The 24,697-nt window shown below is 47.8% G+C and overlaps 8 protein-coding genes across 8 annotated transcripts; 5 read left to right on the top strand and 3 right to left on the bottom strand.

Annotated features, from left to right (window-relative positions):
* Positions 1-9,677: 9,677 nt before the first annotated feature.
* PSV08DRAFT_230037 (NADP-dependent oxidoreductase domain-containing protein) lies at positions 9,678-12,064 on the top strand (the record flags this gene model as incomplete). Its single annotated transcript, XM_066092253.1, has 4 exons — positions 9,678-9,708; positions 10,920-11,047; positions 11,099-11,195; positions 11,245-12,064. The coding sequence occupies 4 exons, from the start codon at positions 9,678-9,680 to the stop codon at positions 12,018-12,020; spliced, it is 1,032 nt and encodes a 343-aa protein (XP_065948106.1). The 3' UTR covers positions 12,021-12,064.
* A 299-nt stretch (positions 12,065-12,363) lies between these two features.
* Positions 12,364-14,522, top strand: PSV08DRAFT_374128 (uncharacterized protein; the record flags this gene model as incomplete). Its single annotated transcript, XM_014217232.1, has 4 exons — positions 12,364-12,504; positions 12,588-12,697; positions 12,768-13,816; positions 13,864-14,522. 4 exons carry the CDS (start codon positions 12,364-12,366, stop codon positions 14,520-14,522), a joined length of 1,959 nt encoding a protein of 652 aa, XP_014072707.1.
* A 17-nt stretch (positions 14,523-14,539) lies between these two features.
* Positions 14,540-15,508, bottom strand: PSV08DRAFT_188176 (uncharacterized protein; the record flags this gene model as incomplete). Its single annotated transcript, XM_014217242.1, has 1 exon — positions 14,540-15,508. One exon carries the CDS (start codon positions 15,506-15,508, stop codon positions 14,540-14,542), a length of 969 nt encoding a protein of 322 aa, XP_014072717.1.
* A 409-nt stretch (positions 15,509-15,917) lies between these two features.
* On the top strand, positions 15,918-16,925 carry PSV08DRAFT_188798 (NADP-dependent oxidoreductase domain-containing protein; the record flags this gene model as incomplete). The annotated part of the gene is made up of 1 exon (XM_014217243.1): positions 15,918-16,925. The coding sequence occupies one exon, from the start codon at positions 15,918-15,920 to the stop codon at positions 16,923-16,925; it is 1,008 nt and encodes a 335-aa protein (XP_014072718.1).
* A 1,240-nt stretch (positions 16,926-18,165) lies between these two features.
* PSV08DRAFT_355803 (uncharacterized protein) lies at positions 18,166-19,149 on the top strand (the record flags this gene model as incomplete). The annotated part of the gene is made up of 1 exon (XM_014217244.1): positions 18,166-19,149. One exon carries the CDS (start codon positions 18,166-18,168, stop codon positions 19,147-19,149), a length of 984 nt encoding a protein of 327 aa, XP_014072719.1.
* A 575-nt stretch (positions 19,150-19,724) lies between these two features.
* Positions 19,725-20,740, bottom strand: PSV08DRAFT_374132 (uncharacterized protein; the record flags this gene model as incomplete). The annotated part of the gene is made up of 3 exons (XM_014217230.1): positions 19,725-20,086; positions 20,169-20,621; positions 20,704-20,740. 3 exons carry the CDS (start codon positions 20,738-20,740, stop codon positions 19,725-19,727), a joined length of 852 nt encoding a protein of 283 aa, XP_014072705.1.
* A 935-nt stretch (positions 20,741-21,675) lies between these two features.
* PSV08DRAFT_404960 (uncharacterized protein) lies at positions 21,676-22,199 on the bottom strand. The gene has a single exon (XM_014217245.2). The coding sequence runs from the start codon at positions 22,105-22,107 to the stop codon at positions 21,688-21,690; it is 420 nt and encodes a 139-aa protein (XP_014072720.1). The 5' UTR covers positions 22,108-22,199; the 3' UTR covers positions 21,676-21,687.
* A 1,035-nt stretch (positions 22,200-23,234) lies between these two features.
* On the top strand, positions 23,235-24,687 carry PSV08DRAFT_15594 (necrosis inducing protein-domain-containing protein). The gene has a single exon (XM_014217238.2). The coding sequence runs from the start codon at positions 23,398-23,400 to the stop codon at positions 24,574-24,576; it is 1,179 nt and encodes a 392-aa protein (XP_014072713.1). The 5' UTR covers positions 23,235-23,397; the 3' UTR covers positions 24,577-24,687.
* Positions 24,688-24,697: the final 10 nt, after the last annotated feature.

The following is a 24,697-nucleotide window of genomic DNA, read 5'->3' on the forward strand; positions in this document are numbered from 1 at the left end:
GTACTAGCTCAAAGGCCTCATCGGTGGCTTGTCTTGCTTCGTCGTACAGGTCTAGGTCACTGAGCGTTTCGTCTTGTTCCTCGATTGGGTAGGGCGTCGGCATCCTAATCATCCCAATCTTTACTGCTCCTTGTTTGACTTCATTCTTCGGGCAGTCCCTGCGGAAGTGTCCCACTTCGCCGCAGCGGAGGCATGCCTTACTATCGTAACGCTTCTGGCGTTCTTCCTTGGAAAGACCGTCGTTAAACTTTCCTCGGGCTTTATTCCTATCCTTAGACTTGTCTTGTACTTTGCCGGTCATGTACGTGTCTCCGTCGTGATCCTTGTTGCTCCGATGTCGTCGGGTGTTGGCGAAGGGTGGCCCTGGTCTGTATCCTTTCTGGGCTTCTTTCCGTTCCCATAATCGCGTATCGATTCTTGTTGCCAACTCGATCAGCGAGTACAAGTCCTTCGGCTTTTCGTAGTGTACAAGTTCGTCCTTGATGTTTTCCTTCAGACCTGCTTCGTATACCGTCCGGAGAGCCGAATCGTCCCAATTGATTCGTGCTTGTAACTGCTTGAACTCCGCCGTATAAGCTGATACTGCTTTGGTCTGCTTCAGGCGAGATATCGCTTTCTCCGCCTGGCTTTCCGCGTCTACCTCCCCGAAGATGCGTCCCATTTCCTCTTTGAAGTTAGTCCAACTGCCGAACAAGGTACGCGTCTCGTCCTTCGTTCCTTTGTTATCGATGTCTTTTAGAAAGTCTTCCACGTAGGGTTGCATCCAGCTTGCCGCTTTTCCCTTCAGGTGGGTATTAGCCATGAGAATTTTCTCTTCGTCGTTTGGCACATCGTTGTAGCCGCAGTATAACTCGATAGTGGTGAGGAACGTCCGTAACCCTTCCCGGTTACCATCGTATTTGTCTGGGGTTGCCATCTTGGGTTTCTTGATAGGCTTTTCGTTCGGTGTGGCCATCAGCTGACTCGTGAGTTGGTTGATCATGTTCTGCAACTCGGCGATCTGTCTAGCCTGATTCTGGCCTTCGCGTCTAAGATTAACGAGTTCGTACTCGGGGCTCCCTGCCGCCGGCTCGTTGATACCTCCTTGGGTATGACCAGTCATGTTGACGTTCTCGTCAGGCACCGGGCCTGGAATGTTGACATACTCGTTAGAGTTCTGTGACATGGTCTGAATCTTAATCGGACGCTGTTGGTTAATCCTCCACTGAATCCGTGGGTGGTCAAAGTGTTACACGGGGTTGGGTGCTAATACTTCTCTGGCTCGGTCCGGGTTAGGGCGAGTAGGAATAGAGACTAGCTCCGTGAGAGTTGTCTGGCGATTCGTAGTGGAAAAGAGTTATGGATGTAACCGGGTTTTGACAACGCTAATCTATTCGATAGACTAACATGTAACTATCTTGTGAAGTAACAATACTAGTAAGAAAGTACAATTTGAGTTGACCACAACGAGAGTAATAATGAAATCCATCCATCCTTATATCCTCATTGCTTCCAGTCCTGCCATCACTGCCGTCACGACTTTTCCTTGGCTTGGCCTGATGTCCTGATGGCTGCCATCAAAGGATTGCTGCCGTCACATACTAGCGCCTGATGGTTGTCTTGGCGTGATGTCAATCACGTGATCTTCGCCCCGCGATGATCATTACCTTCTGACGTGGACGTCCTTAGGCTTTCAGCCATCTCGTCACTTGTCAAGGAGAGAATCCTTCTTGTTACTTGTAACATTATAGTATAAAAGCTCGTTTTAGATCTATAATAAATAGAACGCTTATTTAAGCTATTTAGCTGTATTTTTTAATATATCTAGTATAGTAGCGTTAAATAATTTTAATAGATACCTCTAGCTATCTCTATTACTTACCTCTCTAAATCTTATATTTATATTAGCTCGTAGTAGTAGTATTTTAAAGTGTTTTATTATAACGTTATAATTGCGTAAATAGATCCTAGTAGCTTAAAAACTACTTAATATATTATTAGCTATAAAAGTAGATATATATACTACCTAAAATATATAAAGGAAATTACTTTTCTATATATTAAGTAATCCTTAATTACTTTAGAGTAGATTAGTAAGCTTAGAGCTATACGCTAGTACTAGAGGTAAGTATACGCTAATATTAAGTAGCTAGAGGCTATAGGTAGCGTAAGGTAGATATACTATAAGGAGTATTTAATAGGTATTATAGTAATTAATAAATAATAGCGTAAAGTAACTACTATACCTATTAATAAGTAGTATCTTATAGTTACGTTTTACTTTCTCCTTTATAAGTTAATTAAATACCTATTTAATTTAAGCTAGCGTAAAGTTATTATTACTCTAGCCTAATAGGCTATTACTATAAAAAACCTAGTATTTTCTAGCTTTAAAGTCGCGTAGCTACTTATTATAAAGGCTATCTATACTCTTATAAATTATTATAAGATCTATTAAGTGTTACAAGTAACAAGAAGGATTCTCTCCTTGACAAATGACGAGATGGCTGAAGGCCTATGGACGTCCACGTCAAAAGGTAATGGACATTGCGGGGCTCGAGGTCACGTGATGTGCCATCCCGCCAAGACAAGACATCCCGCCAAGCCAGGGATGGCAGTGAGCCTTGGGATGGCAGTCCATCCCAGACATCCCGCCAAGAGGAGCCAAGATGGGATGGACGGGATGGCAGGACTGGAAGCAATGAGGATATAAGGATGGATGGATTTCATTATTACTCTCGTTGTGGTCAACTCAAATTGTACTTTCTTACTAGTATCTTTTACTTCACAAGATAGTTACATGTTAGTCTATCGAATAGATTAGCGTTGTCAAAACCTTCGGTTACATCCATAACTCTTTTCCACTACGAATCGCCAGACAACTCTCACGGAGCTAGTCTCTATTCCTACTCGCCCTAACCCGGACCGAGCCAGAGAAGTATTAGCACCCAACCCCGTGTAACACTTTGACCACCTACGGATTCAGTGGAGGATTAACCAACCGCGTCCGATTAAGATTTGAACCATGTCACGAAACTCCAACGAGTATGTCAACGTTTCAGGCCCGGTGCCTGACGAGAACGTCAACATGACTGGTCATACCACGGAAGGTATCAACGAGCCGGCGGCAGGGAGCCCCGAGTACGAACTCGTTAATCTTAGACGCGAAGGCCAGAATCAGGCTAGACAGATCGCCGAGTTGCAGAACATGATCAACCAACTCACGAGTCAGCTGATGGCCACACCGAACGAAAAGCCTATCAAGAAACCCAAGATGGCAACCCCAGACAAATACGATGGTAACCGGGAAGGGTTACGGACGTTCCTCACCACTATCGAGTTATACTGCGGCTACAACGATGTGCCAAACGACGAAGAGAAAATTCTCATGGCTAATACCCACCTGAAGGGAAAAGCGGCAAGCTGGATGCAACCCTACGTGGAAGACTTTCTAAAAGACATCGATAACAAAGGAACGAAGGACGAGACGCGTACCTTGTTCGGCAGTTGGACTAACTTCAAAGAGGAAATGGGACGCATCTTCGGGGAGGTAGACGCGGAAAGCCAGGCGGAGAAAGCGATATCTCGCCTGAAGCAGACCAAAGCAGTATCAGCTTATACGGCGGAGTTCAAGCAGTTACAAGCACGAATCAATTGGGACGATTCGGCTCTCCGGACGGTATACGAAGCAGGTCTGAAGGAAAACATCAAGGACGAACTTGTACACTACGAAAAGCCGAAGGACTTGTACTCGCTGATCGAGTTGGCAACAAGAATCGATACGCGATTATGGGAACGGAAAGAAGCCCAGAAAGGATACAGACCAGGGCCACCCTTCGCCAACACCCGACGACATCGGAGCAACAAGGATCACGACGGAGACACGTACATGACCGGCAAAGTACAAGACAAGTCTAAGGATAGGAATAAAGCCCGAGGAAAGTTTAACGACGGTCTTTCCAAGGAAGAACGCCAGAAGCGTTACGATAGTAAGGCATGCCTCCGCTGCGGCGAAGTGGGACACTTCCGCAGGGACTGCCCGAAGAATGAAGTCAAACAAGGAGCAGTAAAGATTGGGATGATTAGGATGCCGACGCCCTACCCAATCGAGGAACAAGACGAAACGCTCAGTGACCTAGACCTGTACGATGAAACAAGACAAGCCACCGACGAGGCCTTTGAGCTAGTACAAGAGGCAATAGGACTTCAAGACTTCAAGTGGGACGAGCCACTACCAACGGATTGGCAGGTTGAAGGGGCCGAAGTACTACGCCGCCTAAGAAACCAACAGTGCTGGATTTGTGGAAATACCAAGCACCAGGCCAACGATTGCGACATCGAAGGACGAGTCACAATCACGGGGCCTAGAGCAGAAGAAATTGCCTGCAAGGCTGCCCAGGAACAACCCAGGTTCAAGGAACCTGATGACGAGGAGACACCTCGGACGTTCAAGGAACGTATGGAGCGACACGAGCGCCTACGTTGGGTCGACTGTCCAAAGCAGTGCGAGTATCACTTAAAGGACCGAGAGGAGACCAGGAGCAATGAGGGCGATCGCTGCCACATCAACTTATGGCATAACGAGTGTCGGGTACTGCATTGTCAAATGCACCAGCCAGAGGAAAAGGAAGCTCACGAAGAGCTATGCTGGATCAACTGTACGACCAATTGCCAGTTTCATCAGAAACAACGACGGAATGCTCGAAAGGTAGACGACTACTACCATAGCACGATATCCGCCGCAGAATGCAATGCAAAGCACTGTAAGATGCCTAGGGCAAGCAAGCCAAGGGTCACGACGACTAGAATGCTCAAGCAAGTGCCGGATAAGCCAAACAAAGATAAGAGCCACGAGCGACTCTTATGGACGCATTGCAGGAAGGGATGCGCCTTCCACCGACAACAGTTTGAGGATGCTCGAGGAGTGAACGACCATCTCCATAGCACCCTGTCAGCAAACATTTGTGAGGCAGACGGATGCCCGATTCACAGGACGAAGAAGCCGAGTCCAAAGAGGAAGGTTGCGAAGGAAGATATACCGCACCAGAACACCCATTGGAGCTTCTGTTACGACGACCAGTGTACTATACACTATTCCGCCAAGGCAGGCGAAGGCTACTTTCCTACGCAGGGGAAAAGTAGGCAGTCAAAAAACTAGGATGCCACCAGGGACAGGGTCACGCTGGTAAAGGCAGTCCTAAAACGACCCTCAAAGAAGTACGCGAACTGGGAGCGCAAGATCTGCGGCTGCAGGCTACGGTACTTATAGACGGACACGAGGTGACGGCGCTCATAGACAGTGGGGCCGCACGAACCGTTATCTCACCCCGAGTGGTGGAAAAGAACAACATACCCTATCGAACCAAGAAGGTGCCGATGCGAGTGGTATTAGCCGACGATAGTCCCACGATATATGGGAACGGCTGGATCCGACTTGAGACCGAGGCAATATCGTTACGCCTGGCCGGTCAAGAAAGTCGAGAACGAGTTAGCATTATGGATCTCGGAGAAACAGAGATGATAATTGGCTACGATTGGTTGTTGAAGCACAACCCTGCCATCGATTGGCAAAAGAAGACGTTGCTCAGCCGAGAACCTGTGCACAAGGTTGCTGGGGCCAGACGTAAAGAGATGCGCCCGATTATCCAGAGCTCAACCCAGGACGGGAGGATAGGCCAGATCTCGCCGCATAAGATCGCGAGAATCTATGCGAAGGACCCTCGGAAAGTAGGAGTCATTTGGATACGGCAGGTCGCGACCACGAAGGAAGGACCGGTACCACAGGTTGCGCCCACGAAGGACGAACCACTGTTGGCGATTCCAACAGAATACCGAACACCAGAGTTCAAGGAACTGTTCGAGGAAAACGAAGCAACAGACTTAGCTGAACATCAGGATTGGGATCACGAGATCATCCTGGAAGAAGGAGCGAAGTTGAGCCCAGGAGGAATGTACCCTATAGCGCCCGAGCACGATGCTGAGCTGCGGGATTACCTCCAAAAGAACTTGAAAAAGGGATTTATCCGACCGGGATCAGGCCCGATGGCCTCGCCCATATTGTTCGTAAAGAAACCTAACGGGAAGTGGCGACTATGTGTCGACTTCAGGAGGTTGAACAGCGTTACTCGGAAAAACCGATATCCCTTACCACTCATTACAGAGCTCATGGATCGACTCCAGGGGGCTAAGTGGTTCACGAAGTTCGATGTTCGGGAAGGATTTTACCGAATCAGAATCAAAGAAGGTCACGAGTGGATGACAGCGTTCAAGACGAAATACGGACTCTTTGAGTATACGGTTATGCCGTTCGGATTGACGAATGCACCGGCAACCTTTCAATCAGTCATCAACAACGCACTCCACGAATACCTCGGAATCTTTGTCACCGCGTATCTGGACGATGTACTAGTGTACTCCAGCGGCACACGCGAAGAACATGTCGAGCATGTTAAGAAGGTGTTACGGAAGCTTAAAGAGTATAAGCTATACCTTCAACCCGGAAAATGTGAGTTTCACACTCAGGAAACGGAATTCCTTGGATTTATCATCTCGACCGAAGGCGTAAAGATGAACCCAAAGAAGATACAGACTGTACAGGAATGGCCAAAACCCAATACAGTCAAGGATGTTCAATCCTTTTTAGGATTTGCGAACTATTATCGAAAGTTCATAAAAGATTACTCAAGGATCACAACACCCCTTACGGAGATTACAAAGAAGGAAATAGGTTTCAAGTGGGAACAAGAACATCAGGAAGCCTTCGAGAAGCTCAGGCAGAAATTCCTGGAGGCGCCAGTACTCGAGATGTACAGCCCTCAACGACCAACCAGAGTCGAGACCGACGCGTCCGACTACGCACTCGGAGCTGTATTGTCACAGCAGTGCCCAGATAAGAAATGGAGACCAGTGTTCTACCATTCACGGAAGTTCTCAGGAGCAGAACTCAACTACGACGTTCACGATAAGGAACTACTTGGAGTAGTCGATGCCTTTGAACAATGGGAGGTGTACCTACTAGGACTCCCCGACCAGATCGAGGTTTTTACCGATCACCAGAACTTGACGAGTTTTATGACAACGAAGAAACTCAACCGACGACAAGTCCGATGGGCTGAGACGCTTGCTCAGTTCGACTTCAAGATTACGCACCGCGCGGGAACGCTCAACGGAGCAGCAGACGCTTTAAGTAGAAGGTCTGACTTGCACGAAGAGGGTCATAAGGAACCACATGACGCCTTGCTTAAGACGATGCCCGACGGCAGTCTAAAGTACAACCAGCCGGAACTAGCTAAAGTAGCTAAGGTGGCCGAGCAGGTAGAAACGCTACAGCAGGAATGGCGGCAGCGAGCAGCTAGCTGGCAGTTCGAGCCCGACGAAGCAGGCTCCGATGAACTGTTGAGCGACGAGAGAGAGTACCGAAATATGGTTTCGAAGGACCGAACATATGTACCTCCACACATGAGATCGAGTCTCATACAGGAACTGCATGAATCCCAGGAATATGGACATGCAGGAGTTGAAGAGATGGTTAGACGACTAGCTAAGGTGTTTGCGATACCACGTATGCGTACGAAGGTGCAGGAGATCCTAGGCAACTGTTTGGCATGTCACCAGAACAAGCCCAAGAGACATAAGCCCTACGGCCTGTTACAACCCTTACAGCCACCATCTAGACCATGGACAAGTGTAACGATGGACTTCATAGTGAAGCTCCCGAGATCGTTAGAACCAGGATCAGCTCGATTTTGCGACACAATCCTAGTAATCGTGGATCGATTGACTAAGGCAGCGAAATTTGTGCCTACGGAAGAAACTATTACGGCAGCAGAGTGCGCGTACGAAGTCACTAAAGCACTAGTGTCAGAGCACGGGATACCTGAAGAATTCATCACCGATCGCGATAAACTGTTTACGTCTAAATACTGGAACACATTCCTGGCAAAATTAGGTGTTAAGAAGAAGCTTTCGACGAGCTTTCACCCGGAAACAGATGGCCAGACGGAACGCACGAACCAGACATTAGAACAGTACTTACGGATCTACGCCAATAAATTGCAGGACAACTGGGTAGAGTTGCTACCAACGGCGCAATTGGCCTACAACAGTACGAAATCTGCAACGACGAAGCATTCGCCGCACTACGCGAACTATGGATATGAGCCGGTCGCTCATCGAGATCCAAAGGATATTGAAAGTATCGCGGTAGGAGCAGACGACAAAGCGAAGCTTATGCGAGAATTGCACGAAGAATTGAGCAAGAACATAGCTCAACGAAACCTCACGACGTCCAAAGCAGCGAATAAACTAAGGATTGAGGGACCAACCTTTAAGAAGGGGGACAAAGTTTTCTTGTCACGACAAAACCTGAAAACTAAACGACCATGCAGAAAATTGGACAACCTCCGAATAGGACCGTTTGAAATCCTAGAGGAAATAGGAAAAGTAAACTACAAGCTGAAACTCCCACAAGGCATGCGAATCCACCCTGTCTTTCACAAGAAACTCCTGGAACCAGCACCTCCAGAGGCCGAGCTAGCAACGGATATAGAGCTCGAAGACGACGAGTACGAGGTCGAGGAAATTAAGGACCTGCGGAAAATCGGTAGTCAGTGGAAGTACTTGGTCAAGTGGCAAGGATGGCCCGAAAGCCATAACACTTGGGAACCTGAAGGAAACCTGACGAACTGCAAGTCACTGGTACGTGAATACCATCGGAAACACCCGCAGAAACGAGAATCGGATTCTCGTAGGAAAGGAAGAAGTCAAGGGACAAAGGATCATAAGAAGAGTAATCAGCCTGTAACCAGCCCGGGTCAGTCGAGGGTCCGGATAGCGATGGTCCGGTTGATGAAGGGTCCGTACCAGGGGCTGAGCTCCCCTCGGCCTTTTCTTTTGCACGATCCTGAAACGAGAGAACAGCAAGATCACGACGAGCAAAGGATCGCTCGCGAGACTTCACCTCCAGAAGCGCCACTTCTTGCTGGGACAGTTGAGCATCCAGCTGAGCACGCTGCGCCTTCAGTCGAGCCACTTCCAACTCTTTCTGCTCACGCTCCTGCTGAACCTGCTCCCACTCTTCCTCGGAAACAAACAAACTACACTCAGCTTTCACAGAAATACAACCAGCGCAACGGCCAGTTGCAGTGTCCACGAAACAACGAAGGTTTTTCTCCTCGCAGCGAGAACAACGGTAGGAAGTCATCTCGTTACCCTGCTCTATTACACGATCAGCACGGGAATAACGCTCTTCGTTCGACTTTTGAGCGCGAACGCGGGTACGGGAAGACGGGACCTTGGGCATGGTTAGGAAGGCTGGAGTCAGGAAGGAACGGTTACAATGGCCCGGGGCCTACCGACCTTATATGCAGCCAGCGATTCAACACGCGGCACGGCAAAACGATAATCCAGGGTATCGGGACGATACGCCTAAGAGGGGGGATAATGTTACAAGTAACAAGAAGGATTCTCTCCTTGACAAATGACGAGATGGCTGAAGGCCTATGGACGTCCACGTCAAAAGGTAATGGACATTGCGGGGCTCGAGGTCACGTGATGTGCCATCCCGCCAAGACAAGACATCCCGCCAAGCCAGGGATGGCAGTGAGCCTTGGGATGGCAGTCCATCCCAGACATCCCGCCAAGAGGAGCCAAGATGGGATGGACGGGATGGCAGGACTGGAAGCAATGAGGATATAAGGATGGATGGATTTCATTATTACTCTCGTTGTGGTCAACTCAAATTGTACTTTCTTACTAGTATCTTTTACTTCACAAGATAGTTACATGTTAGTCTATCGAATAGATTAGCGTTGTCAAAACCTTCGGTTACATCCATAACTCTTTTCCACTACGAATCGCCAGACAACTCTCACGGAGCTAGTCTCTATTCCTACTCGCCCTAACCCGGACCGAGCCAGAGAAGTATTAGCACCCAACCCCGTGTAACATTAAGCTCCTATCTATATAGATATACCTAATAATTATAATCTAATTTTTACTTCTATCTTAGAGAGTCTTATAAATCTTCTTTTACTCTTAAAGCTTCTTTAAAAAGATTCTTTTTAATAGTATAATATACCTAAGTAAGAAGCTCTTCTTATTTATATTATAGATATTATATAGTATAATTAAATACTAATTAAGCTTATTATAGATAAGATTAAAATATAATTAGTAGTTAGCTAGATTATTAGCCTAATAACAGTCGCGGTTAATACCTATAGCTTTTCTAATATATATTATATTATTATAGCGCTTTAAAAACTAAGTAACTTAGCTATTAGAGGGCTTCTATTCTATAATAACTACTATATAATTTTTTATTATTACTCACGAAGGTAGTAGACTACGATCTAATAGTTTTTCTATATATTTTACTAGCTTAGATTCCTATAGTAGAGTAAGTAATTAACGTTTTGCTATAGCTACAGCTAGTAACTATATTTTATTTTAGTGCCAGCGCGTTAATGTTGTAAGCTCAACACCAAACTTTTTTATAGCTACGCGATATAAAAGTTAACCTTCCGCATCTTACGAATCAATTACTGCAATCGCTTTAGTAAGGGCGGTTATAGTAGTAGAGATATTACGCGTTAAAAGTAATAGGTTGAAATTTTGGTGGGGCTGATGGTGTTGCATCAGCTGAACTGTTGCATGCACTGACCACATCCAGTAGGGTTGTCCCAGTACATAAGGAAGTAAGATCATCTGCATAGTGTAAAAATACAGATTCCTTCCAATGCTATACTCCGGTCACACTTTCCGTCTGCCGAAATGTCATGCAGTGGAGTTTACGTAGTGGGGCCACGCGACAAGCGCATACAAGTCCGATGAAGCGATGCCAAGCGGATAATTCGAAGACTAGGTGCTCGGGAGCCCGGCATTCTCGCCGTAGGGTGACCCCTCGGAACCAGGAAACGACTAATCATGTTTGAATATAGAAAAGAAGCCTTTGGCACTCAAAACCAAAGCAAATAAGGATCTTCGAATATTCCGAATCACATCCGGCACGATGAATAACGACACTAAGACTTTCAAATTGAATACAGGCGCTGATATACCCGGTGTGGTACGATACTATATATCAACTTCTACTTGAAGTATGTATTAATTGATATAGGGATTTGGAACATGGCAAGCAGCCCCAGGTGAGGCTGGCAGTGCAGTTAAGGTTGCCATAAAGTCGGGATATAGACACTTGGACTGTGCTCCTCTATGTAAGCATCAAAGTGTTCTGACATCGGAGTTTTTTCTAACTCGGTATAGATTGGAATGAAGCAGAGATTGGGCAAGCGCTATCCGAAGTGTTCGAGGAAACCTCGATATCTCGATCCGAAATTTTCATAACTACAAAATTATGGTCCTCCCAACATTCAAATGTTGAATCTGCTCTTCGTCAATCTTTGAAAGACCTCCAACTCGATTATGTTGACCTCTACCTTATGCACTGGCCAGTTTCTCTTCCGCCAAACGATCCTTCACAACCTAACTTCGGCAAAGAAGACCGTACCATACACGCCTCGGACTGGGACTTTTCGAAAACGTGGGCTGCGATGGAGAATCTATTATCCACTGGCCTTGTTAAAGCCATCGGAGTGGCAAACTTTTCCACAGTCAACCTCGAGAAATTACTCAAAACAGCAAAGGTGATTCCTGCAGTTAACCAAACAGAGCTGCACCCCCTGCTACCTCAAAACAAGCTTCACGAATTTTGCACGAAGCACGGCATACATCAAACCGCGTTCGGGCCGCTTGGTGGTAAAGGTTCAACGCTACATACGCACAAAGACGTCATAGAGATTGCAGAGCAACGGAAGGCAACTCCTGCACAAGTGCTTCTTTCTTGGGGTTTGAGCCACGGGTGGAGTGTTATACCTAAAAGCGTGAATGCTGAAAGGATTAAGGGCAATTTGAAGGTTTTTGAGTTAGGCGCGGATGAAGTCAGTAGGTTGGACAAGCTGGCGAAGACAGAAGGGAGGAGATTTAACAGGCCAAATTGGGGTACAACGATTTTTCATGATGATGATGACAGCGTTGCATAGGTAGGTAAGTACATAGTTTTCTTGAGCAAATCATGTAAATTGATCTGCGTACACAAGAAGTCGTGATGATAACGGTAGGCGGGCGACGGCATAACCTGGGTCGTCATATACAACCCAGGTTGATTATTTACTGTACGGCAACAAAGTGCCTTAGCCATGTGGTTGATAGGGGAATGTCTGATTATCGCTCGATTTAATGAGCTCGGCAATCTATTTGGGACCCCGCTCTTCAAGGATTGCCATCGGCCCGATGTCCGAAGGTGGGAAATCGGGGGGACGCTCGAGAAAATGGGTCATCTCGCATTTCCATGCCAGTTCATCCATCCCAAGCAAACGAGCAAACATGCCACCAAAAAGGCCATGGTCTCAGTTAAATGATGGACAGTCCCCTCCACAATCGAGACCATCCGACTCGTCCTTTGACATCAATGCACCATCCATCTCTCGAAAAGTAAAGGCGTGCGCCGCTTGTCGAAAACAAAAGGTTTGTCTACCTCGTGGCAACCCATACATTCCGCAGAGAAGTCCGAATGGTATCAGCTGACTAGTCAAACCTGAACAATTTAGATCAAGTGCATAATTGACGACCGTGGACCGCCGTGCAAGCGGTGTACGGAGCGGAATCTAGCATGTGTGCTAAACAAAAGCCTGCAGACGCTGATTGAAGAGCGCGGTCAGTACGTATAGTAATTGCGTGCGACGTGACACAACAGCTCATTCGCAGCTGAAACTGACAATTGCACGTAGATGGAGACATACGCTGGCCGCCGACCTTGAGCACGTACATGTTGCATTGCAGCAAGTTCTATCACAATTGTCTCTTCCTCCTCTCCCTCCTCTCCAATCGGAAGTCGCTACTCAGCAGGATGAATCACCCCAGAACATGACTGAACGTGACGACCCCGAACCCTCATGTGATAATTCGCCTCGGCTGTCCCCGGGAGACGATGCACTCCATGTTCCCATAGAGTCACTATACCAAATCACTCGGCTGAGGGCTCTACGTCCTGATGATATATCTGACGCATCCGTCCCGTCCCCCACGCACCCCCCGAACCAGCCCATCAACGACTTTATCTCAAAGGGCATAGTAAGCGCTGAAGATGCCCAGCGTCTTGTCAAGGTTTATCTCCAACGTATTGACAAGTTCATTTATTTGCTCGGCAGTGGGAATTATCAGGATCTTGAAAGCATGCGACGCGGCTCTCCTATCTTAACTGCTGCTATATGCACTGTTGCCACGCTTCATGATCCTGCCGATAATCATCTGTATGGGCCCTGCAATAGGGAGTTTCGTCGTCTAGTGGCGGCATCCATGTTCGAACGCCGCATCAATCGAGACTGTATGCGTGCTATGTGTGTTGGCGCGTACTGGCTGCACGACATCTCTTGGACCCTTTCCGGATGTGCTATTCGCCGGGCCACAGAGATTAACTTGCATCGAAACTACCAGCTGGTTATCCAAAAGAACGACGAAGACGCAATGGACTGTATGCGGATATGGTATATACTGTACATTTGTGATCACCACCTGTCTGTGCTGTATGGTCGCCAGAGCATTATTCATGAAGATGCATCGATCCTGGAATGGGAAGAGCTCTTGAAGTCACCCGTGGTCACTGATTCTGATAGACGCATGATTAGCCAGATTGCCTTGTTGATCATCATGAGCAATATTCGAGACCTTTTCGGACCTGATACTGGGGAGCCAATCCCTAGGGCGTTTGTGTCGCAGTTGGCGAGTTTCGGTAAGCGCATAGATCAGTGGATGGGGGTTTGGTCAACGGAGTTGATGAGTAGGTTTCAGTCACACCATGTCATTGGATTATGCTAACATGTCAAGAACTTCATGAGCGCATTGGGGAATTTCCCGCCAAGGGCGTTATACTACATCATCATTTTGCAAAGCTTTATCTACATTCTCATGTATTTCGCGGTCTCAAAGGCGCCGTTGTCCCAACACACTTCCGGGAAAGTGCAATGGCTGCCGTCTCCGCGTCCACGGCTATCATTGAGCTCATACTTCGTGACCCAGACGTAAGGGAAAGCCTTGTTGGAATTCCCCACTACATACACTCTATGATTGCCTTTGCTTGCGTGCTCTTACTCAAAGTGGCCGCGCAGCATTCGGGTCAATACATTGATGATGGCTTTGTTCTCGACCTGATTACCAGAGTGGTCCAGCAGTTCCGATCGACATCTACCGGCAAATACCACTTAGTCCACTTGATGGCTGATGGCCTTGAAAAGATGGCAGCATCCAAGATTCAAAGCCCTTCTGTGTTGCAAATGCACAATCCCTCCGCCAACGGTGACCCGCAGGTTGGGCTATCACATGGTATTGGCAGTACGGCAACACCACTCAATACCAACGGTACGGGTAACATGTTTGCAAACAACATTCCCGGCACCGGCTTTGAAGTAGAGTTTGGTTTGGGAACTTCACAATTTCTCTTATCTGATTTTGGAAACTTTGACTTTAATTTCGGCGGGATGGGATAGATCCGTGGCCGCCACTTTCAACCTTTCAAACTCTTCGCAAACCTCTGCACTTCCTCCCTTAAACTTATATCACGGCTCATTCCCAAAGAATCTGCCATTGAAATATCGAATCGCGCCGGCCAGCTGGCAACGATAGCCTCCACCTTGAGATCCCGCTTTTCCTCCACCAGCGCTAATGCCTCGCGGCCACCCACCTCCATCAGCGCATCGAGGATTTGGCCCACCTTAACCGTCTGACCAGGCAGATTGACGATCCTTCCACGGTTTGACTCGAATTTCTCTGCAGAAACATCCTTGATAGCAACAAGATTGCGGACGACGGTGCTTGGTGAACACACCCACATCTCGAGGTCCTTACTTACAGGCATCACCGACGGCTCCCCTTTCAGCGGTTCCCGAACAATACCAGACGCGAAACTCGACGCGGCCGCGGATGGGGCGCCGGGTCTGACAATGACAGTTGGAAGCCGACATATTCGCCCGTCGATCAACCCGCGACGCGAGTAATCATTGATCAACGTCTCTACAATCAACTTCTCCGCACCATACGAGGATTGCGGAATCGGAATCGTCATCTCTGATATAAAAGGACTGGAAGGGTCGGGGGGTCCGTAGACGGCGAGTGACGATGGAAAAACGACGGTAACACCTGGTTGATTTCGCCTGAGGTAATCAAGGATCAAGCGGTGCGAGTCGACGTTGACGACCAGGCCAAGATCAAGATTTGCTTCGGCGCCTCCAGACATGATCCCGTGTAGTAAATAACATGCTGACCATGTTTGAGAGCAGAGTAAAGAATCCACAGCAGAAGATTGCGTAAGGTCGGCTTTGGAGGAGACAACACGGGATGCATCTGGGCACGGCGGCTCAAAAACATCGGCTAGGACAAGATTGATTGCTGGAGAAGATGCCAGGAGGGATATGGCAAGCTCCTGACCTATAAAACCACCAGCTCCAGTTACAAGAATGTATTGCTTGTTTTCCATTGGGGGGCTCATGGTTGGCTGGGTAACTTGCAAAAGCAGTTTTGGTGGAAGAGTATGTAGATGAGCCGGAAGCAATATCAGAAAGACTGTGGAATGTAAGCATTTAACCGAGCCATTCGTATGAATACAGTCTCACAATTATTTCCTTGAATACCGCTGCTTGGGCGGTTGTGCCTAAGCCGGCGAGAAAGCCGAAGAGAATCTGCAGCCGGGCTCCCGGCATGCTTCCCATCGGAATTTCATTCCGATCTTGAAGTGGGACAGACCTGTTTAACACAACAATGCTCCACAGTGAGGATAAGTCAGGGATTGACAACTTTTTGGATCGGGTCGCAATACTTCGAGTACTCAACTAACAAATTTACAATCAAAGTCAACAATGTCGGCGCCTTCGCCCACCACCACCAAAATGCAATACGCCCGCCTCGGTACATCCGGCGTCAAAACCTCGCGCATTATTCTCGGTTGTATGGCCTTTGGTTCTCCAGCTTGGGAAGGCTCATCTTGGACTCTACCAGAAGATGAAAGCATGAAAGTCATCAAGCGAGCCTGGGATCTAGGAATCAACACCTGGGACACGGCAAACACGTACTCCAATGGGGAAAGCGAACGTATTCTCGGTCGCGCCATGAAGACATTAAAAATCCCACGCTCCAAAGTGGTTATTATGACGAAGCTCTATTACCCAGTCATGGATGACGATTCACGGCCGCAGCCGCCAGACAGCTATTCGCAACAGCTCGTGAACCAGATGGGTCTGAGCAGAAAACACATCTTTGACGCCGTCGAGGCATCATTGGAGCGTTTGGATACCTCGTACATTGACGTCCTCCAAATTCACCGCCTCGACCGTGATACCCCGCCCGAAGAAATCATGCGCGCCCTCCATGATCTCGTCTGCATGGGGAAAGTGCGGTACCTTGGTGGGAGTAGCATGTACACCTGGGAGTTCGCACGGCTGCAATATACAGCGAAGCTCAACCATTGGACACCTTTTACGTCTATGCAGCCTTTCTACAATCTACTTTACCGCGAAGAAGAGCGGGATATGCTCCCGTTTTGTAGATCTGAGGGGATAGGAATCATTCCTTGGAGCCCATTGGCGAGGGGGCTCTTGGGAAGGCCCGCCGGTGCGACGAGTAGCAGGAATGAAGCTGATGCGAAGACGAAAAAATGGTTCGGCGATGCGGAGCCTGAAATCATTCGACGGGTAGAGGAGCTGAGTAGGAAGAAAGGGTGCAGCATGGCAAGCGTCGCAACCGCTTGGGTAATCAAGAAGGGCTGCTCACCTATTGTAGGACTTACTAGCGTGGAAAGGGTGGATCAGATCATGGAGAGTTTGGGAGTGGAGTTGTCAGATGACGAATGTAAATACTTGGAAGAGCTTTACAGGCCTAGATCAGTGCAAGCTATATAACAGGATTGGAGCATGTACTGTTTAGGCTTCGATTTTTAATGCATTTCCCGTTTTTCTGTGAGGTGCACAATATCCATATCCATATTCTTTGGCAAAGAAAACTTTGTCGTTCATAGTACTGTCATGGCGGAGATTGTGGGGAAATTCCCCTAGGACGAATATCATCTGGATAGTAGGGTCCTAAATAAATGCAGTACAATGGCCGTAGAACAGCCTTGGAGTGATCATTAACTATGAATCAGCCGTGCTCCCGCTTTTTCACAAAGTTCTGTGGTATAGTTGCATTACCTTCAATCACCTACCACTCATCAATTGTTTCTCATAATGTCAAGATCGACTGCAGAAAGTGGAGTCCAGCACGCCCTGGTGACCATAGAGAGATCATTACAGAAACCACCGGATATCTTACCTACTGATCACGTCTGGAGAGCTTATCTTAGGTACAGATGAACGCTCTTCGTTGGAGATCGGATGCATCGTTGCGGCGACGCTTGTCGCATTTCTTCAACGATTGTAGTACTAGGCTAAACTGCGCTACTAGTATGCCATCGCCAAAGGAAAAATCAGAAGAAGCGACACGGCTACCAAGGGATCGCATGTGAAGAAAGCGATAATCACAGGGCAGGCTGCTGCAAGCGTCCCGCTCTGGAGATGCGATGAGGAGTCCTGGAAGTACTTTCCCGGTTTACCGAATCTGGTTTTCCTAGAAATGCAGGCCATGATCAGGCATTGTGGGGTTTAGTACGTGGGTGGTCCGTGTAAATGCTTGTTTTATTCATCTCTTCTCATTCCAATCAAATGGTTAATGTCACTTCTGCAACTCATTTCAAAGTACCCGGTCCCTATTGGGATCTTGCTACTAGCGAGATTTAGTATGCTTGACTGTTTTCATTGCGGAACATGGAGCGATTCACGTGCAGAAGAAACAATAGGGAATTACCCCGCTAGTCGAGTCACATTTGGACAGTGGGGGAGCCACGCATAGCGCAGTATGGGCATTGATTAGCGCTCGGTCTTCTCTCCGATGTTCGTTACTTTGTGGGGGAACGCGGGGGCTGGAGAACCTTCGGAGCAGGACCGTTTGAGAGAAACTCGGCATACTTCTCTCTCCAAATTTGAAGTTGCTGCGGCATCTTCTGTTATAATTTATTACTCTCCTCAAATTCTGAAGGGTTTTTTTTTTCATTTCTTTTTCATATTTGCATTACTGCAGAATACACGTTCGGCAAACCTGACCACAATGCCTATCTCCAAGTCCACCATAGAGGAGAAGAAGGTGATGCTTCCGCCCGGCGTTTACACGCCCGTCATCTCCCTTTACAAACCTACAAAAACTCAGGAGATCGACCTGGATGCCATGTACAAACACTGCCAATATCTCGTCCGTGCCGGCCAACACGGCCTTGTCTACCAAGGCACAAACGGCGAAGCAGTTCTCCTCTCACGTTCTGAAAAGATCTCCATTCTCCAAACCGCCCGGCGCGCTGTCACCGATCTTGGTTTTCCCGATTATCCCTTGGTCGCAGGTATAAGTGGGCAAAGCACGAATGAAACCATTGAGTTGGCACAAGACGCCAAGGATGCCGGTGCATCCTTTGGTCTACTACTTCCACCTAGTTTCTGGGCCAAATCTCTTAACGAGGAGGCGCTGTTGGGCTTTTACAGAGATGTCGCTGATGCGAGCCCGCTTCCCATTGTCATCTACAACTTCCCCGCTGTAACCTCTGGCGTCGACCTAAATTCTGATGATCTCGCCACTTTAGCACAACACCCAAATATTGTCGGTGTGAAATTGACATGTGGAAACGTTGGCAAAGCGATCCGCCTGACTTCACGATTCTCGCCTGCTCAATTCTCAGTATACGGCGGCTCATCTGACTTTTTATTCCCTACACTCGAGGGAGGCGGTGTGGGGTGTGTGACAGGGATGGGGAACGTGTTTCCCAAATCTACAGCGAAAGTGTATGATCTGTGGATGGAAGGCAAGAAAGAGGAGGCTAGGGCGTTGCAGGATGTGGTGGCCAATGCAGAATGGGCCTGCAAGAAGAGTTTGGCGTTGACAAAGTTTGCTGCAGGGCATTTTCTGGGTTCGAAATTAGGAATCAAGAGCGAAGCGTTCTGGCCAAGACGTCCGTATTTGCCTCCAAGTGAAAAGATGCGGGAGTGGACAGTTGATGTCATGGGGGTATTAGAAGCAGAGGAAAACGCTATTGCAGAAAGATGACATAGTTTACACAAAGAGAAAATGATAAGTCATGTCATAAGGAAATTTCTTCTATCTGTTCTATAGAACTCATTTCATAATACAGCAAGGTTAAAAATGCACATCACAAGGTTATATCGGATAAAAACAGATTCTTTGCTGTTGTGACTGATGGTAGAGACCTCACATCATGTGTTCTAGACTTGGAATTATCATATCTTCATCCCAGATCGATCGTCTGGGCGCTGGCAAGGCTGCAAATGCATCAGGGTTTGACTCATGTTTCCTATCCTGCATTACTACAGACTAAACCACATCGATGCTCATCGGGTCTCAATTAGCCTGCCCAGCTCGCAGTACCATAGATGGGCTGGAAATGGCTGCGGCTGCCTTACAGCGATATGAATAACATTCTGAATGCGCATGGAGCCACATTTATGCTGTCTACGATATACTGATATCTAAAACTGTATCACCATTGATTCAAAGACTCATTTCTCAAAAGATGCATAACTATTTGCTATCTCATGCTTATTCTAGGAATGATTAATGGCCCTTTCTTATTCATATGGCTACGCCATATGAATTTGACTTACTCAAAGTGAAGTTGCCTCAGTGAAGCTGTTGACAATGTGCGAAACCTGTTTAGAGGCTTCGTCACAATATTCCGGTTGTGATCTGAAATAGATTTTGTCAACGCTGAGCTCTACGGTCTGACCGTACAATCTGTCTGCAGAAACCTTCGTTCCGACTGCGTCCGTCATCTCCTTTCCATCCACAAGAGCGAGTACTGTTTTTACCACATTTGAGAGTGGTGTATGTATTTCCTCTGGCCATAGTTTCAGTAGCTCGGGCGGCAAGATTGGTGTTGGGACAGTTCCAGGACATATGGCATTTACTCTAATCTTGTGATCGATCAATACGGGGGCGACCGCTCGCAAAAAGCCGATTAAACCGTCTGAATTTTGCAATGTTTAGTATGGCTTGAAGTTTCCTTTGAGTGAAAGTCAAGATGAGAAGTGATGAGAAAACGGACGTACGTTTTGATGCTGTATACACCGGAGCGAAGATGACAGGATACAATCCCGCCTCGCTCACTGTGATGACAACAGATGCATCTTCAAGCTTTTGTAACTTGAAATAATGAGCGGCTAGGTAGGTAGTGTAGCACACACTGTTCAAGTTCACATCTATGGCGCTGATGTTTGGCTTTGGAGGTGGGGCGATTTCATCCTTTGTCTCGTAAAAGTCCAGTGCACCCCCTATACCAGCGTTGGCGAAAACGAAGTCAATCCGGCCTTCATGTACATAGATGTCCTTGAACACTGTTGCAAGACTATCGTAATCCGCAACATCAATATTCCGGAAATTAGTCGCAGCCTTAATTTCAGGGTTAAGGTTCTCGAATGCTTTAACATTACGATCGAGTAGGTAAACACGCCACCCTTTCTGTGCCAGTAGTCCTTCTGCGACACCAAGTCCTATTCCAGATGCTAGATGACAAAAGTGAGTTAGCATTGTATGATAAGTCAACATTGACAGTAAAGAATGTAACAAGGGTTTCGCATGACATACCACCGCCGGTGATCAACGCAACTCGGAATGCAGACATGGCAAGCGATCAAATTGGTCTTTCAATGTAGCTGTTAGAGAACTTGGGGCTGTAGCTGTAGATATCGAATGAATTTGGTGCATTTGATACTGGGTAGTCGCAAATACTTATACAGTGCCGGCAATGACATACTAGCAATACAACAAGCTGAACATCGAAGTACAATATCGGACCATATGGATGTCTAAATCGGCCCTTTTTGGTTTCAAAGGTTACAACAAGGTTCAACGTAGTAGCGTATCTGTTTCTCGGAACCTCCGAAGTTTTTTGAACGAAGCAACCAATGCATCGCTCTACACTGTCGTACTAAAGATTGCGCACTCTATACCGTAACCGAGTTCTCGCACGAAAATAAACGGAAGCATTACAATGGAATAAGCTATTTCGCTTACTATTCCGGATGGAGTATCAACGCCGTGGATGATCTGACCATGGTCAGCCACGTATGTCACAAATAGTCGATGATACTCTGTACGTAATTGTATTTGCTAGCATGTCCCTTTAAGAGGCTCGCTGCCTCGTTCTCTTCTAAGCAGACATGTTTCTTACTGACGTGTTGGTCGGGAGTCTGTCCGCTGGTGCACCCTGTTCTTCACCGAGAAATCAACTAAAGCGATTCGTGGTCTGAGGACCTGCTTAAATTACTTCTCTTCGCATTTTTGAATTATTTTACCATGGGAAAAAGTCTCTATACAATTATCGGTCCACTTGGCTTTCCCATTGAGGGAGAATACGATATAACAGTCTTGCGGATTCACACGCAATGCTCTGTTGAAGTTGAGACCGCGCGGGATAAGGACACGGGCTTTGGAAAGGTCTCTTACAAAAGATGAAGCTGTTTCGGGGTTGCCAAATCTGCAAAACCGGGTCGCATAGAGCCCACTGGAAGTTGACCTTGATATTCTACAATATCACCTTCACTTGTTTCTTCGATATGGCGTCGCTAGTCATCCACCTACTCTCACGCCCTGTATATTCCACTCCGCTGCACTTGCCGCACCAGCTCTGTCGTCTGACACATTGTAAGTACCAAAGTTTCTTTCTTTGAAATCATTCCACCGCTCGAGAATAGTCTTCTTCTTGCGGTCTGCCCGTCGCTGAGCATCCAAATCGACATAGTCAGAACCGAGGACTGCCGCGATAGTACTTGCGGGTGCACCGGCACTGCGTTGATCTATAGCCTTACTCCGGGACCCAGTTGATGTGGTTTGGCTGTTGGGGTATTTTTGTGGCTGTGCTGATGGCTCAGAGTCGTAGTAGGTGGGTGGCGTCGCGTCAGGATTGACGTTATCACTTTTGACTTTGACATTGGCGTTATTAATTTCTGGCTTTCCAATGCGCTGACTGCAATTCGATTCTGTGCCCATATCGCAACGGATGGGAAATGCCGCAAACGGCCTGTTGAGTTCACATTCTGGTAAATAGAACAGTAGCTTTGTGCATAATCAGGCTTTAAGATCGAGGAACCGTGCCAATTCTTGGCAAGTCCCCTAGCAATTGCAGCAGTGACGTAAGGTCAGATGATTTGCTAGAGAAGAGCCCTTCTATGCATATGCCAAGGTTGAATGGGGAGGTCAAGACTCCCACAATATATGATCTAATGTGCCGTACTTCCGGTCTGGCAGTCACGGGACGTATTTCGTTTTATCAGTTTTTCAGTTAATCAATGTGTAGAGCTGCAGTATCTGTTGATGTCGCAAGGTATATATTTTTAGCCAGTGTTACATTATGCGACTTGGAAATTGTTCTGGCTACAGGCCTGCTTCTACAAATAGATGCTATATGAGTATTCCTATAACAAAGGTAACTAAAATGGCTAGATTTGAGGCCTAAAATGATCATACCCAACTATACTAACTTTAGCTATTATCGGGATATAGCAGTTAACCGGCCCTACCACTTCTAAGCAGTAAGTTCATTTGCACTCCTCAAGATCAAAACCATACCACCAAATGACACCAATCACTGTAGTAGTCATAAAAGATAACATTTACCAATTCGCAAACGACAGAGTTTCTCTTCTTTTCACGTCGACTTTTTTCTATCGGCAACTGAGAAATGCTTTTCTAAAGTTGGGATAGCCATGCGCATCCGACGACAGTGGGCCTCGGTAGTAGCGACATCAGACTTGGCAGCTGAACATTGTCAGTCCACAGCTGAATCTTTAACACCCGTTAGTACTAGCATACAAATATTTGGTTTAGCCTCAGCCTCATGCCTTCAGCTGTATTACAACCCGAACGATAATAGAGATGGCACCACTTCAGGCGCTTCTGTGTACACCGTCTTTTGCGATGTGCACAGCCAATACCATATAGCAACCACGCTCAGCTCGACGGTGATATGAAAGATGTGGCTACAGCTGAAATCCTTCAAGATGACTGGCTTGACGGACCAAACATGGGCGGAATCAACCCAGAGTATGCGATGTACGATTTTGAACCTCCTGAGGTTATTTCATAGGGAATCAGAAGCAGCATAAAGGGCACATGTTCGCACGACACCCAGGTTTTTCTCATAAACATCACAAGCTGCATCCTCAGAAGATCAGCGCTTGTTGCCACAGTCCTTTTCATCACTTCCATACAATTATTGATCAGGACGAAAGCCTGAAATTTTGCAGCCTCTAACATCGAGGCAGCCCGAGTATATCCGCAATGGCTGCAATTCCCCTGACCTTACTTGCCCTCGCAACTACTCTGGTCTCGGCCACGACGACATGGAGCGAAAACCTTGTCCTCGCAGACTGCGGTATTGGCCTGGGAGTAAATGGCGGCTCTACATCACGCGAGATGATGTACTACTCCAACATAGCCTGGGGTGCCCCAACATACATGGCCAACGTGCCATGGGACGGCTCGTATCCCTGGCGACCTAGCGGCGTGTCACAAACACTCCCCAACGGAGATAAATGGACGGTGGTAATCGACAACAACGCTGGAGACCCAAATGTCGCGGGGTTCGCCTGGCATACATACGACCCCAATCCCCTGACATGCTTCAGTCGACACCTGGATGGCCTCTTCACGCTGGCCGACGGCAAAAAGTGCAGCATGGCGTACATCTGCAACCATGCGCCAGCAGGTCCAAAACCTCCCGCACCAGCACCAGCACCGGGACCGGCTCCACCGTCGTCTCCACCGCGATTAGACGAGAACGCAACGCCTGGCGCGCTGAAATACCAGCCCGTCATCGACTTTGACAAGTCGGCCTGCTACAACACCATGGCCATCACGCGCAACGGCCAGTTGAACAACGGCCTGGAGCTCGGGCAGGGCGACTGCCGCACATTGGACCGAATATCCAACAGCAACGTTTACGTGCGCGAGAAGTGCACGAATGACGGTTGGTGCTTCTACCTGTACGGCTACTACTCTGAAAAAGACGAGGGCGGCAGCCTTGCCAGCGGACACAAGCACGACTGGGAACACCTGGTAGTGTGGACTCTGCACGGCGAGGCTAAATACCTGGGTTGGTCGCATCACGGGGACTATTCAGTCGACTGGGCACACGCCGTGAGATGGGAGGGCAGCCATCCCAAGTTTGTGGTTGAGCGCGATAGAGGCACTACGCATTGTTTCCGCAAGGCGACCGAGTCGGAGCCGCCGGAGAATGCGACGGGAAAGTGGGTGCGGTCGCCCTTGGTCAGTTTGGAGAGGATGGACGGCGGGCTCAAGGAAAAGATGCTGGGGAATAACTGGGGCTCGGCGCATATGGATCTGAAGAATGACAGGTTTGATGCGGCGTATTGGGATACTTGGAAGATGGCGAAGGCGCTTGATAATCTGGGGCCTCCACGGCCGGATCTTCCCGGCCCCCCGCACCGGGAGTTGTAGAGGCGAGGGGCTGGATAGACAGGGCGAGTTTGTCGTGGGGGTGCTCGGGTAGAGTATGTAAATGGTGATATGTATTGATAGAAATGCGACAAGATGATTAGTAGAAGCCCGTCACGCCAGT

This window comes from Bipolaris maydis (genome assembly GCF_028858645.1).
Source record: "Bipolaris maydis strain C4 unplaced genomic scaffold PSV08scaffold_15, whole genome shotgun sequence".
Classification (NCBI taxonomy): Eukaryota; Fungi; Ascomycota; class Dothideomycetes; order Pleosporales; family Pleosporaceae; genus Bipolaris; species Bipolaris maydis.

Excerpts from the sequence above, each read along its gene's own strand:
- PSV08DRAFT_15594 (XM_014217238.2), top strand. The coding sequence starts at position 23,398 with ATGGCTGCAATTCCCCTGACCTTACTTGCCCTCGCAACTACTCTGGTC.
- PSV08DRAFT_404960 (XM_014217245.2), bottom strand. The coding sequence starts at position 22,107 with ATGGGCACAGAATCGAATTGCAGTCAGCGCATTGGAAAGCCAGAAATT.